Below are 14679 nucleotides of genomic sequence, written 5' to 3'. Positions count from 1 at the left end.
TTTTCCTTATTGGCTTAGAAATTAAAATTATAAAATATTTTTGATTTTTGTATAAAATACTTCATATCTATGTGTGGTGTCTAAACATGCATGGCATACATGTATCAAAATTATGAATATTCAGCTAAGTTGATATAGAAATATAAACACAAGTGACAAAAATTACATCATTTTGTTGTGGTTGAGTTGTTAATATGAAGTGCATGTAAGAAGATAGTAAATATGTATATGTTTGTGGGTCTAAAAAAGCAAACACCCTCTAAATATAACCAATTTGTCATTGAAATTGATTTAAAATCTTGGAAGCTGTGTATAGTATCCTATATTCCCTTCAGACATATTCTTATTATTATAAAAAGGTCACATATTATACAGGAATTGATCTCCATAGAAGAAAATTTAATGATGGATGAATTTTCACCATTACGAAACCCTACGTTTATAGCATATATTGCATGATCCAAAGTATTTCATTGAAGGGACGATGTATTAATTATTATATTTAGTAAGTTATATTTGAAACAATTTCTAGCTTGCATGGCTCTTCCTTAGTCAAGAATGACCATAAGTGGCTGTTTATGATTGAGATTTTTCTTCCAAGAACCAATTTGAAAAATATATCTATTTTATTTTAGCTGTAATTATCAGGAGGCTATGCATGTAAGTGCAATTTATATAATTGCTAACAAAAATGATGGTGGCCTGAGAGATGAAAAACAAATTTTGATAATGGCGGAATTCATTAACATTAATGGCAGTGCACCATAACAAAATAAGTCATGTAGATCCCTGATGTAATCAAAAGATATATTCAGACAAAGCTTACTATATGGAATTACACAACGATGAAAGTTAATTAATGAGGACAAACTTTATTTTTCAGAGGGGGAGATGTATAGCTGTTATATTTGGAGCCAATCATCATACCTTACATCTGCTGACAGAGAGCAAGCCAGAGAGGGACATGTGGTTGAAAGGACTAAGATTTGCTCAAAATATGGAACAATACATGGACCAGAAGGAACAGACGGATAAATATCCTTTTGTTTGAACCTCCATTTTCCATGCCCCATAGAAACTCCTATGCATTGTGTGCCTTACAACACTCTGTAACAAAGACTTAAATTTAATTTTTTGAACAGAACTGTTCAAGTAAGGATATTAATAATTTTATTGATGAAATTCCGTTTATCAAAAAAATTATTTAGATTCGAAGTGTACATCAATGAGACAGCAACCCAACTACTCACTAAATATCAAATTCTATAATACTGGTCAGGATGAAAATTTACTCATCCTAAGTATTTCTTTATGGGATTTTTTTTTTTACCAAAGACTAAAAGGGGAAAATGAATGGTGGAATTATGGCTAAAACTTTGCGGCTTTTACTATGAAGTTTCATAAAAATTTATTTCCTAAAATGGAAAGTTTATATACACTTTTTTTTTCCAAGGTCAAAATGTATATATAAGGCTTTGCAGCAGATTTTCAACATTTGTATGCCTCAAACTTCTAAGGGTTTCTTGAAAAGAGATGTTGGACTATAAACATAAAGAGACAGCAACCCGTCAAAGCACAATAAAACTAAAACAATGATACACATTACATAAGTTTAAGATTATATAGACATTTTGAAAAAGCGACCATTGAGATATTTTATAATCCTTAATTGTATGTAGATGGATCCGAGATGCCTTTATGATGGCAGATAAAAATAACGATGAGAGATTAGATTTTGAAGAAGTATTGAAACTTTTGAAACAGTTAAATGCAGACATGGATAAGAAATATGTTCATGAATTGTTTGATGTAAGTATAGTTTATATGAAAATAAGAAGATGTGGTATGATTGCCAATGAGACTTGTGACTTAATATCCACCAAAGTTGCAAATGAAGTGTATGTAAGCAATCATAGGCAACTGTACAGCCTTCTACAATGAGCAAAGCCCATACCATACAGTCAGCTAAAAAAGGCCCTGAAATGACATTGTAAAACAATTCTAACAAGAAAACTAACGGTCTTATTTATATACAAAAAAATGAACAAAAAACAAATATGTAACACATAAACAAATGACCACCATTGAATTACCAGCTTTCATTTGTTTGTTCCTTCTTTCTTTCTTTTGTATGATAAAGTTTCTGCAAGTCCATTTCTTATTGATATATTTTATGTAAAAACAACCTCTGAAGACAAGGTTAATTGTGTGAGGACACTAATTAAAAATGCACATTTTCTCTAAAGAAGATTGTAAAGAATTTTTATTTCATTTTGTGACACGATTGGTCAGAAACATTTAGTTTTAAATTTAGGAATTTTTCATATTGTATTTCACATTTGAGTTAAATATCATTTTCTGCGGCTGGCAGAGTGTAAAGAATTGCGCTAATACTAACGTACTTTTTTGCAGTACGGCCACTATCTTTGTGATGTTATTGTGATACTTTAATATTGATTGAATAGAAACTTATAATGGCAGATGTAGTTCTATCCTTTGGGCCTTAGCCTACGATCAAAATACACAAGGCAATGCAATAATCTACAAAGATTATAGTTTAACAGCACTCTCTTGTGTAGCGGTATATTTGCAAAAAAGGAAGTTCAACGAATGTATGTGTTGTAAAAGGATTAGGTCAAAGTAAAAAGTGGTTGTTGAATAGATATGACTATATTACACAAAAAGAAAGTAATAATTGAATTATATTTTTCAGAAAGCCGACACAAACAAGGGTATTGGTGAGAGGTCTACATTAGATGCTCAAGAATTTGTACATTTTTATCATTCTGTTACAGAACGGATTGAAATAGAAGAAATATTTCTCAAGTAAGATTTTAATTTTAATTGATAACTTTATTGAAATATTAATTAAAATTGACAACAACACTTCAAAGGATCTGCAATTTAATTTTCTATGTCAACATGTTTCACCTGCGAGGCAGGCGTCTTCAGGACAATTTATTTACAATTTGTTTCGCCTGAAGTACTCAAAGTGGTGTATATAATGTGACGTTATAATGAACAATGGTGGGTATTAGTAACGTGATGGTTATTGTTATTGTACACAAATAAAAAAAATAAAAAACACTTTCAAGACATTAACACTGAAAACAAATTTAAACCAGTATCAACACACTTCACGTCACCTCATCACAGTAGGCAAGACGTAACAATAACAGGCATTACCAAGACAGCAACAGACGTCAACATTCGCTTAAGAACAGAAGAAGCTTGCATTAGACAACTTTCAACGGCAGAACCCTGGGGGTTAAACAAAAGACGATAAAATGGCGAAAACCAAAATTACACCTAGGGAAAGGAACAGGGAAGGATCACTAGGAATAAACTGCACAAAATGCAACAAGAAACTGGCTAACATATCCACACTGAGAAGACATAACAGAACGTTCCATGAAGGAATAGTCCAGATTTTCAATTGCAACACCTGTGACGCCAATTTTACGAGAAAATACAACATAAAGAAACATATCCAGGAGAAACACGAAGGTGTCGATCAAGACAACTTTTTAGAAACAACAGGAACACCCAAACAGATGGCCACCCAAGTCGAAAAATAGGTGCCACCATTTGAAGCGAGGAAATGGGACAATACAAAGAAACCCACATTCAGAATCATCGCGGGAGAATCAACAGTAACCTACCCAGAAAAAATAAATAAAGCTTCAGACATCTTGAAAGAAGATCTACACCTATCGGAGTCCAACAGTTCAATAAACTCGGAAGTACCTACCCCATCAATAGACTGGAATAAATACCGCACCAACAGTTACGGCTACCTAACGGAAAAGAAATCCCACCACTATGAATATGTTTACCATCATTATGAAAGCTGGACCCAATATACCACAAACAATTACAATTACTTAGAACAATCGTCAAATATAAACCAAACCTCCAACATAGATCTAAAGAAGGATGAGAGCATAATCAACTTATGCACCAGCGACACAACCGTGTGCTAACCAGATACAGAACATTTTTATATTTATCTATTTATAACTTGAAGACTTTCGTTTTTAAATCTATTTTTAATCATTCTATTTTTATTTGTGTACAATAACAATAACCATCACGTTACTAATACCCACCATTGTTCATTATAACGTCACATTATATGCACCACTTTGAGTACTTCAGGTGAAACAAATTGTAAATAAATTGTCCTGAAGACGCCTGCCTCGCAGGTGAAACATGTTGACATAGAAAATAAAATTGCAGATCCTTTGAAGTGTTGTTGTCAATTTTAATTATTATTTAAGGATTGTATTTATTTGCATGATTTGACAACCTGGCATACCAAGGTATCCACTTCAGGGACTCTACCGAAACGATTTCACAGGCGTTGGTTCACCACTCGGAATTTAATTTATTGAAATATGAATAGAAAAATTAGTTAGTTTTATTTTACTTTTTTTTACTTGAAATTAAATATTTGCTTCTTTGATTTTCCAAGATGTAAATTTTGAAATTATATTCTATATTCAGCAAATGTTATGCACTTTTTCAAGTCTATGAATCAAATATGAATTAAGTATTTTGTTGACTATTTTCCAGGTATGATGGTGGAAAAGGTTATTTCTCAGCTGATGATCTCCAGAGGTTCATGAAGGAACAACAAAAGGTAATAATAAAGCTTCAAATGTTATGTAACTAAATAGAGAGAACCAATTTTGTAAGCATTTCTTCATGTCTCTAAAAAGTGTAAATTTTTCATTGATTTATTATTTGAGGTCAGTCTGAAACTAAATGTGGCAACTAGGAAAAGAAATGTCCCGCCAAAAAAATTGTACACCCAAATACACAAATATCTTAATGAAATATTGATTCAAAAAAGTAAGTAACACAACTCACATATTTTCTAAAATCTTGAAGACAAATAATTATCTCTTTAAACATAAAATAATGAAGTTTTTAAGAATGATAAAATAATCCTGAATCTTATAACTTTTCAACATAATCTTGAACTTTATATTTTTCTGTTAAACAGGAGAATGTAAGTGAAGATCAAGCCAAAGAATATATAGCAGCTTATGAACCTCAGAAAAATATGCAGCTAGAAGATCAAATGAGTCTTATTGGTAAGGAATCTCATTTATGTAATGGGAGGATTTAGGTGATGTTGTGGTGGTTGGTGCCCCCCCCCCCCCCTAAAATTTGCAAATTTGCAAAGCATGGATTGTCTCTACACTATTTTGATAATTTTACTACCTTAAACTTATTATACCCCACGCAACGAGTTGCGCAGGGTATAATGTTTTTGACCCTTCCGTCCGTCTGTCAGTCCGTCCGTCCGTCAGTCTGTCCGTCCGTCCGTCAGTCCTGTTTCTTGTCATCGCAACTCCTCTCAAACCACACAACAGAATTTCACGAAACCTTTTCAGATAGTAAGGACATACTGTGTAGTTGTGCATATCGACGGGAAATTGCGATTCAATTTTTTTTCTAGGAGTTACGCCCCTTTGAACTTATTTACTATAATGTACTACTGCAACAGGTTGTCATCGCAACTCCTCTCAAACCACACAACAGAATTTCACGAAACCTTTTCAGATAGTAAGGACATACTATGTAGTTGTGCATATCGATGGGAAATTGCGATTCAATTTTTTTTCTAGGAGTTACGCCCCTTTGAACTTATTTACCAGAATGTACTACTGCAACAGTTTGTCATCGCAACTTCTCTCAAACCACTCAACAGAATTTCAAGAAACCTTTTCAGATAGTAAGGACATACTATGTAGTGGTGCATATCGACGGGAAATTGCGATTCAATTTTTTTTCTAGGAGTTGCGCCCTTTGAACTTATTTACTATAATGTACTACTCTAACAGTTTGTCATCGCAACTCCTCTCAAACCACACAACAGAATTTCATGAAACCTTTTCAGATAGTAAGGACATACTATGTAGTTGTGCATATCGACGGGAAATTGTGATTCAATTTTTTTTCTAGGAGTTACGCCCCTTTGAACTTATTTACTATAATGTACTACTGCAACAGTTTGTCATCGCAACTCCTCTCAAACCACACAACAGAATTTCACGAAACCTTTTCAGATAGTAAGGACATACTATGTAGTTGTGCATATCGATGGGAAATTGCGATTCAATTTTTTTTCTAGGAGTTACGCCCCTTTGAACTTATTTACTATAATGTACTACTGCAACAGTTTGTCATCGCAACTCCTCTCAAACCACACAACAGAATTTCATGAAACCTTTTCAGATAATAAGGACATACTATTTAGTTGTGCATATCGACGGGAAATTGCGATTCAATTTTTTTTCTAGGAGTTACGCCCCTTTGAACTTGTTTACTTTAATGTACTACTGCAACAGTTTGTCATCGCAACTCCTCTCAAACCACACAACAGAATTTCATGAAACCTTTTCAGATAATAAGGACATACTATTTAGTTGTGCATATCGACGGGAAATTGCAATTCAATTTTTTTTCTAGGAGTTACTTCCCTTTAAACTTTTTTGCTTCAATGTACTTCTGCAACAGTTTGTCATTTCAACTCCTTTGAAACCACACAACAGAGTTTCATGAAATTTTGTAGATAATAAGGACATACTATTTAGATGTGCATATTGGCAGGAAATTATTTTTTCTTATACAATTTTTTTTTCTTTCACTTATTTAATTTCTCCAATGACAATGTGGGGACGTGGGGTATGTGAGCGTGCTCACTAAGGTTCTTTAATAATAATAATGTCTTAGGACAAACTAAAATAAGATATTTTTAGCTACCATATGTAAACATACATTTTGCTGCAACTAATTTATAGAATAATCAATGATAAACCAATATTTGAAACAAACTGTTTAATATTTGCCAAGCTTAAAATGGAATACAAATATTTTCATTTTAATCAAAATAATTGAAACATTGGAATTGATTAGATGTTTGGATTTGGATTTTTATCAAGTATAATGTTTGATTTGTACATTCCATAGAAAATAATTATAGTTTGTTTCAGAATGGAAGTGAAAATTACGAAAAAATTAAGAAATTACGAAATTTCAGGTATAAAAAACATTTCTTTTTTATCTGTTTTTCACAGAAAGAAATGTTTGTGGTTCTCTTGTCAAGTTTAAAAAATTGTTTCCTCAAAGAGAAAAGCAAATGCCTCCCAATTCAAAAGACAATGGTAATCCTACAGTTACTTTTAGTAGTTTCAAACATGTTAAAAAAAAATGTGATACAGTATGAATTGATATTGAAATATTGAGTATATATCAATGATACAGAAAACTAACAGCACAAAATCATTAAGATGATCCAGTGGTTTTGTTTACTTAGATGGCTACTTATCATTATGTTAAATTATTTCTTTTAAAGTCAGATCATTCAGAAAAAAATGTTTTGAAATTATCAAGGGGAGATAATTACATTAAAATTGTTTTCTATTGTAGGTTTTAGATGTTTTCTGTGCTCTAAAGATCAACAAATATTTAAGCCTGCTCACACTAGAGTTTATCAAGATATGAACAGACCTGTTACACATTATTTTGTAAATTCATCACATAATACGTAAGTATTAAGGGCATACCATACAGTTACAGGGGAGGTAATGTTGTTGCTAATGTAAAATGTTATTTTTGCGACGTCAAACTGTGATATATCGGGAAAAGATACATTTTTCATATGAACATTCGATAAATATGTGTTATTTCTAAATAATAAATGCATATTTTTTTATTAGAATACTTATAAAGTACAGAAAATACCAATTATTTAACAAAAAAACAATTTGTGTTTATCTTTTATAACAAAAAAGTTATGTCTTTCTTTGGAAAAAGAAATTACGTCCCCAAATCTGAATTTTGAGCAAATATGCAAAATATCTACCTCATTTTACTCAAAAAGTAGCGCATGAAGGTATATTTTTCATTACGTATTTGATTTAATCAGGTAAAAAAAAGCCTATATACAAATTTTTTATGAACTTGTAAATACAGGATCAAAACTGTATTGTATGCCCTTGACATAAATAACAACATGAAATTATTAATAATTATTTTCAATTACAAAATTTGTTGTTTGTTTTTTAAGGATTTTGTTTTGGATTTTGTCATGTATATTCTAAATGCGAATGAATGTCAATGGAGTGCCTGATTATCAGTGAAGTGAGCATTTTTATGATTTTGGAGACATCAACTTCCTGTGTAACAATTCTTTTAATTTTTATCAATTTATTGAGCAGTTATCTACTTCCTGTTTAGGTATACTTTAATTTTTTTCAATATGATGAATGAAAAAAAATTTCATCTTCCATTTTTACTGAACAGAATTAATCATGGTTGAAAAGAACTGGTTAACAGTGATGAGTTGAAACTGATGTTTATTTTATCAGAATTTTTCTCTTGTCATAATTAACCTTGATTTACATATTTTGTGCCATAACTGAAGACCATAATGAAATCTTATTTATTTGTCATTCCAGAAGTAAATAAAATCTGTTTAACCAAGCAAATTATAAAATTGTATTAAATATATTGCTTTTATCTTCCCCCAGATATTTAGCCGAGGATCAGTTGAAAGGTCCCAGTAAAGTAGAGGCCTACATAACAGCTCTGTCTAATGGATGTAGATGTGTAGAATGTAAGTAGTCGAAATAAAAATAATTGTGGGCTATTCATCAAAGAGACAGCAACTCTAAAACAAACAATGCAAAAGACATATTTCTGTCCGTGTCCGTGCGCTTCCTAAGGTACATGCATATATATATATGGCAAGCTTGTTATTTACAATAGTGAAATCACATAGGAAGTTTTAGCTCATTTATGTAAAATTCAATACTATTGCAACATGAACTATTTTTTTTATAACAGATATGATTTTATTCTTTTTTTCAATGTAAACTATATATATGAGGTTAAGAATGGGGTATCCCACATGACAAATGACTGTTAAATATTTGTGAAAATAATGTTAACCATAAACATAATACATGTACTCCCTTTGGCTCTTACTGTAGCCAAAAAATGAGATTTGACATATGAAAATAAAAAAGTTGATGCACATTTGAAGAAAAAAGAATAAGGCTAATTTGAAGCTAACAGTTGTGAATAACATGACACTTGACGATAATAGACATTCCTACCAAGGACTATTGAAGTGGTTCTGATAATGAGCCTTTTATTTACCATGGTAACATAGATATTGGTTACTTTGACACAAACATATGATTTTATTCTACTTTCAGTGGACTGTTGGGACAGCCCTAGCAATGAACCTGTGATTTGCCATGGTTACGCATTTATTGGTTACTATGGCAACATGAATTTATTATTTTATTTCTTTTCAGTGGACTGTTGGGATGGCCCTGACGATGAGCCTGTCATTTACCATGGTTACACATTAACATCAAAAATTCTCTTCCACGATGTCATCTCAGCAATAAAAGAATATGCATTCCAAGCATCACCGTAAGTTAAATACCTTTGTATCTATGGTAACACATTTACAACTTAAATTTTACTCCTGGTATCCATAAGTGAAATAGAGCTAATAGTTTGTTTTTATGCCCCACCTACCATAGTAGAGGGGCATTATGTTTTCTTGGCTTTGGCTCCCTTCGTCCGTCCTTCCGTCTGTCTGTGGGTCCGTTCAGGTTAAAGTTTTTGGTCAAGGTAGTTTTTGCTGTTGTTTTTTTATTTGGTCGGGTTGTTGTCTCTTTGACACATTCCCCATTTCCATTCTCAATTTTATTTGATGAAACTGAAGTCCAATCAACTTGAAACTTGAGTACATATGTTCCCTATTGTATGAGCTTTCTAATTTTAAAGCCAAATTAGATTATTACCTAATTTCATGGTCCATTGAACATGGAAAAGGATAGTGCAAGTGGGGCTTCCGTGTACTTTGGACACATTCTTGTTATTCAAAGTTTTTATACTTAAAAATAGCTATTGACTATAGAGAGAAGGTAAAGTTTAGGTAATTTCATGGAAGGTTTTACATACATTAACATAACATTAAGTTTGTTGAATAGTATCTACATCACAGATTATTCCAGATATGATACATTTGATGTAGCTATAACTTATAAGGTGTCATACCACCAATTAAAAGTTCCTATCTGTTCAACCACATTTTGCAATTTTCACAGCTTTCTTAATATTTTACCTTAAGTTCAACTTCATAGAAACTAGGTATATCCGGATTTATACAGGTGTCACCTTTTTGCATGCCAATTTTCAACAGACATTCAAAATTATATGAGAAAGAAAAGAGCTCCTGAAAAGAGGTACTACTAAAAATAACCCCTGGTTTTCTGGAAATCTTAAATTAGTATACCATGGAGCGCATTAATGCTATCATATCTGGAAATGTGTTGGTTAGTTAAGGTGAACAATGACATCAAATGCACTATTTTTGTCTGAGTAGGCCTACTTTCACATACGTTCTAAATTTGAGGGAGTAATTGGTGATATGACACCTATAATGGTCCTCATTTTAATCTACCAAATGGCCTTCACATTGGAGTTTATCATGGCAAGTTGTACAACTTAATACGCCAGACACAAACACCATTTTCTACTTACCAGTTTTTATCCATTTGTTTGATGATTTGAGCTTTTGATTTTGCCATTTGATTGGAGAATTTCCATTTTCAATTTCCCTGTGAGTTCACTGTGGTTTATAGTGGGGTAATATTATGAAAATAATTTGTGTTTTTCTATATATCCACAGGTATCCTGTCATACTTTCTATAGAAAATCATTGTTCTGTCAAACAACAAGCTGTAATGGCTAACAAAATAAATGCCATCTTTGGAGGTAAGTAGGTCATAGTGACATACTTTTACATTAAACAGATTATTCTGACTTGAATTGATGTTGACTGAATTTCAGTATTTTAGTTGTCCTGTAATTAAAAGGATAACGAAGGTAAACACATTTTTTTTATGAAGTATTTGAATATTTATTTATTCACAGAATGTAAAATTTTATTGATTTTTTTTTAATGACACATTTGTTATAATATTAAATTTATTTTTATCTTTAACTTTTTACAAATCTTACTGATGACATATAACTTTTAAATAAAAGTTTTATTCAAATTGTATGTTTACTTCAAATATATGAATATTCAATCATGTCATGGATTGAAGATTGCAATAGTCACAAAAGTCTTTTGTCTGTGACATATACTATAAATATAATTATAGATTATCAGTGATCATCTCAACGAGATTGATTTTCTTGCTTGAGCCAGAACGACGAAAGCGAGAAAGGCAATCGAGTTGGGATGAACATGCAATGATAATCTTTTTATCGCTATTTAACCAATGACAACATTGTCAATTTCATTAGCAATGCCACATGCCTGCTTAGTTTCTAGCCATAATTTTCCATCTCAAGCTAGAAGCAGAAAATTATAAAAAAAAAAGATCAAAAGGAAAATGCACAAAATAGCAATAAATATATATATTTGTTTTCAGATCTCTTATATGCGCCTGAGGAGCCTCCAGCAACTATCCCATCTCCTAGTGATCTCATGGGCAAAATTATTCTCAAGGTAAATATTTACATATTTTGTAGCACAATTTTCTCTGTGTCTTTTTTTAATTGTTTTTCAAATATGAATTAGATAGTTGATTTATGTAATTCCCTCACAAGCATATAGACTAGAAAAATTGAGTAAAAACTGGGTAGAAGAAATAAAAGAAATGTTATTATTATATTCAAAATTTTATATTCACAAAGTATTAATTATTTATATATGCATGAACGCAGCTGATTGACAATAATAGCTTAGTCTAGATCAGTTTAATATACCATGGGTCTCTGAATAAATAAGACTGCATGACTGCTGGCTTTGAATGGCCAAAGGAAGATAACTCTAGTTTTAAATTTGACTTTTGCTGATGGCTTTTATACACTACTTTGATAAGTAGAGTATTTACATTGTAAGAAGAGAACTACAAACTAACAACTGCTACAGTTGTTTTCTTATGTGCTAGTTTGAAGCATGTTGTGCATCAGATACTTTACAATAAAAATAGATAAATTAATTTATACATTGTATCAGCATTGTAAAACCATGTCACACTTGGAAATTCAATTTAATGGTTATACCTTTGTTTATAGTTAAAAGCTAGTCTTATTAGATATTTTTTCTAACTTTGTTAACTCTAAAAAATGAATATAGCTGCATAACTTTTGAATTTTTGACCTTTTTTTTGAAAATTAGGTTTGTAATTACAAGGAATAAAAAGTGATAGTGTATTATTCAATTTGTATCTTATTTTGATATTCTTATAAAATTTAAATTGATATTGATTTGAATTTAATTTAATTTTATTAAACTTTTGGCAAACATAGATTTCGATATCAACTGAAACTGACATGGCTTTGCATAAAAAAATGTACTGTGAAAGTACTTTTATTCGTGGGGTACCAATTTTCATGGTTTTCATGGGTGGCTGTATCAACGAATTTAAGTGTCCAACGAAAATAAAACAACCGTTTTTCCTTCAATCCAGACTATTTGTAACCTTCGTATCTAAAGGCTTTAATATTTTCATTTTTTTTTGGTTAGAAAACTAAAATCCATGAATTTAAAACCCACTAACATGTAAATATTGCTTAAACCACGAAAAATTGATGCCCACAAATTAAAGTACTTCCAAAGCATTCAGATATGCATTTGATATTATGCTTTGTTATTATTTGCTTTATTTGTTTTTCTTTTACTGGGAGGAAAACTCAGTGACGAGACGGTAAATAGAATTAGAATTATTTATACATTTGTAGCACATCTTATGTTTTGCTTTTTAATGTATCTGTTTTTCTGTTGTTGTTTTTGTTTGATACCTGCATTTACCTTTGTTTGCTTGCAGAATAAATCAGTGCTTTTGCATTTCTCTCATTTACCTGGATATGAAAATTGAAAATTGCACTTTGATACACATTCTTTTTTGCCTTGTGCAACATACACTACTGCTAAGATGGATGTTGTTTTTCCACTTGTTTACACACCGTTGAGCAGTTAAAACCTACAGCTTAAATTCTCCTCACAGTTACAATATTGAATTCACCTCACAGTTTGTTATCAGATTGAAATATTTAAAAATTTTACTTATTATTGGTCTGTGGGTCTGTTTGTCTGTTTCTCCAGCCTTCGTCCCGCTTCAGGTTAAAGTTTTTGGTTGAGGTAGTTTTTGATAAAGTTGAAGTCCAATCAACTTGAAACTTACTACACATGTTTCTTATGATATGATCTTACTAATTAATTTTAATGCCAAATTTGAGATTTTCCCCCATTTTCACTGAATACTGAACATAGAGAATGATAGTGCGGAATCAGGGGGGAATCTGTCTACTCACTCACTCACTCATACATTCTTGTTCCTAAATGTATTGCTTGTTAAATTCTTATGATAGACAGAAAAGAAAATGAATGTCCACTTAGCTAAAGACCACTTTTGACTACTCTGTCCCTCCTTCCATAATGGACAAATGAAGATGTCTTTATCCACACAAACTATAGTTAATTATTTCTTTCCAAAAAGATTGATATATAGATAATGTTTTTAAAATGTACCAGCCTTAAACTGTTAGCCTAAAATCATACAAGAAAAGAGGGTTTTTGTTTATATCCATATCAAAGAAGATTTTATATGTTTCATGTAAGTGCTTTAAAAAGTTTGTCTGAACTCATACCAGCAAAGATTTTTTTTGTGTTGCTAACCATAAGCTAACAAACTTGCGCTAACTTTACCAAAGAGGTCAGAAAACAGTTGATTTTGTTTAAATAGAGACCATGTGTGCATTTTTTGCTTACAAGGACGTTTTAAAAATTCTGCTATGATTTTAATTATGTCAATCAATGAAATTTGTATCTCTAATGTTTGAAAGAGTATATCATTATGACAAAAATTTGATAACCACAAGAAATCTTTCAAACAGAAAATGAACCAACACTATTCTTTGTATGCAAAACTTGGACACACAATCTGTATTTGAATCAGATCAAGAAAGGTTATGGATAAAAAGATTTATATCAAAGGAAGTCACTGGAAGTGCTCTTAGCTAACTGGGCAATTTTTAGATATACATATTAAGGTGGTACAAAACACTACAGGGAGATAACTCTGTAAAAATCAACTGTACTTTTTACAGTAATCATTTTCTATTGTTAAGGAAATATTAACTTTCTCAATGGTTAAAATTAGGGTCTGTCAAACTGCTATATATCCAATTTTATCCCATAAAATGTGTGGTTCAAATTTTTATATTTATGTCGAAGGGTCAAGGTAAATATTTTTTAAGCAGAATTAATGGATACAATTTTCACGTGTGAGCAGACTTGCAAAAATAACCTGCCTGCTTCGTCTTTGTAATGTATACACTTTTGTAGTATTTTCTTCTTTAATCAAATATTGAGGCTTACTGAAACCGAATGAGTTGTTCACAGCAAACAGTGAAAAGTAGAACTCTACGAAAGAAATCCAGTTTCTTGTTTTGGAATTGTGGGTCAAATTAAATGCCACTGGATTCTTGTAGAATAACTGTTTTGTAATTTAATATTCAATTAGGTTACCAGTTAACATTTACACAATAAATCTGGTTATTAGAATAATATATGGTATTGAAATGTTTACATAAACAAAGCAGTTTTATTTGATAGATCAATTTTGTTGG

General features: G+C 31.2%; 1 protein-coding gene across 1 annotated transcript in view; it reads left to right on the top strand.

Annotated features, from left to right (window-relative positions):
* Positions 1 to 14679, top strand: part of LOC134683452 (1-phosphatidylinositol 4,5-bisphosphate phosphodiesterase delta-1-like) — a 91198-nt gene that overhangs the window by 66180 nt on the left and 10339 nt on the right. Inside the window, exons 5-14 of the mRNA XM_063542743.1 lie at positions 884 to 1032; positions 1677 to 1809; positions 2714 to 2826; positions 4576 to 4642; positions 5009 to 5099; positions 7441 to 7558; positions 8544 to 8629; positions 9336 to 9456; positions 10724 to 10809; positions 11475 to 11551. Of these exons, the coding sequence (XP_063398813.1) occupies positions 884 to 1032; positions 1677 to 1809; positions 2714 to 2826; positions 4576 to 4642; positions 5009 to 5099; positions 7441 to 7558; positions 8544 to 8629; positions 9336 to 9456; positions 10724 to 10809; positions 11475 to 11551 (1041 nt within the window). The remainder of the gene's footprint in view (positions 1 to 883; positions 1033 to 1676; positions 1810 to 2713; positions 2827 to 4575; positions 4643 to 5008; positions 5100 to 7440; positions 7559 to 8543; positions 8630 to 9335; positions 9457 to 10723; positions 10810 to 11474; positions 11552 to 14679) is intronic.

The sequence above is a fragment of the Mytilus trossulus genome, chromosome 9 (genome assembly GCF_036588685.1).
Source record: "Mytilus trossulus isolate FHL-02 chromosome 9, PNRI_Mtr1.1.1.hap1, whole genome shotgun sequence".
NCBI lineage: Eukaryota > Metazoa > Mollusca > Bivalvia > Mytilida > Mytilidae > Mytilus > Mytilus trossulus.
The sequence above is the reverse complement of the archived record's forward strand: the minus strand, read 5'-3'. Positions and strand labels throughout refer to the sequence as shown.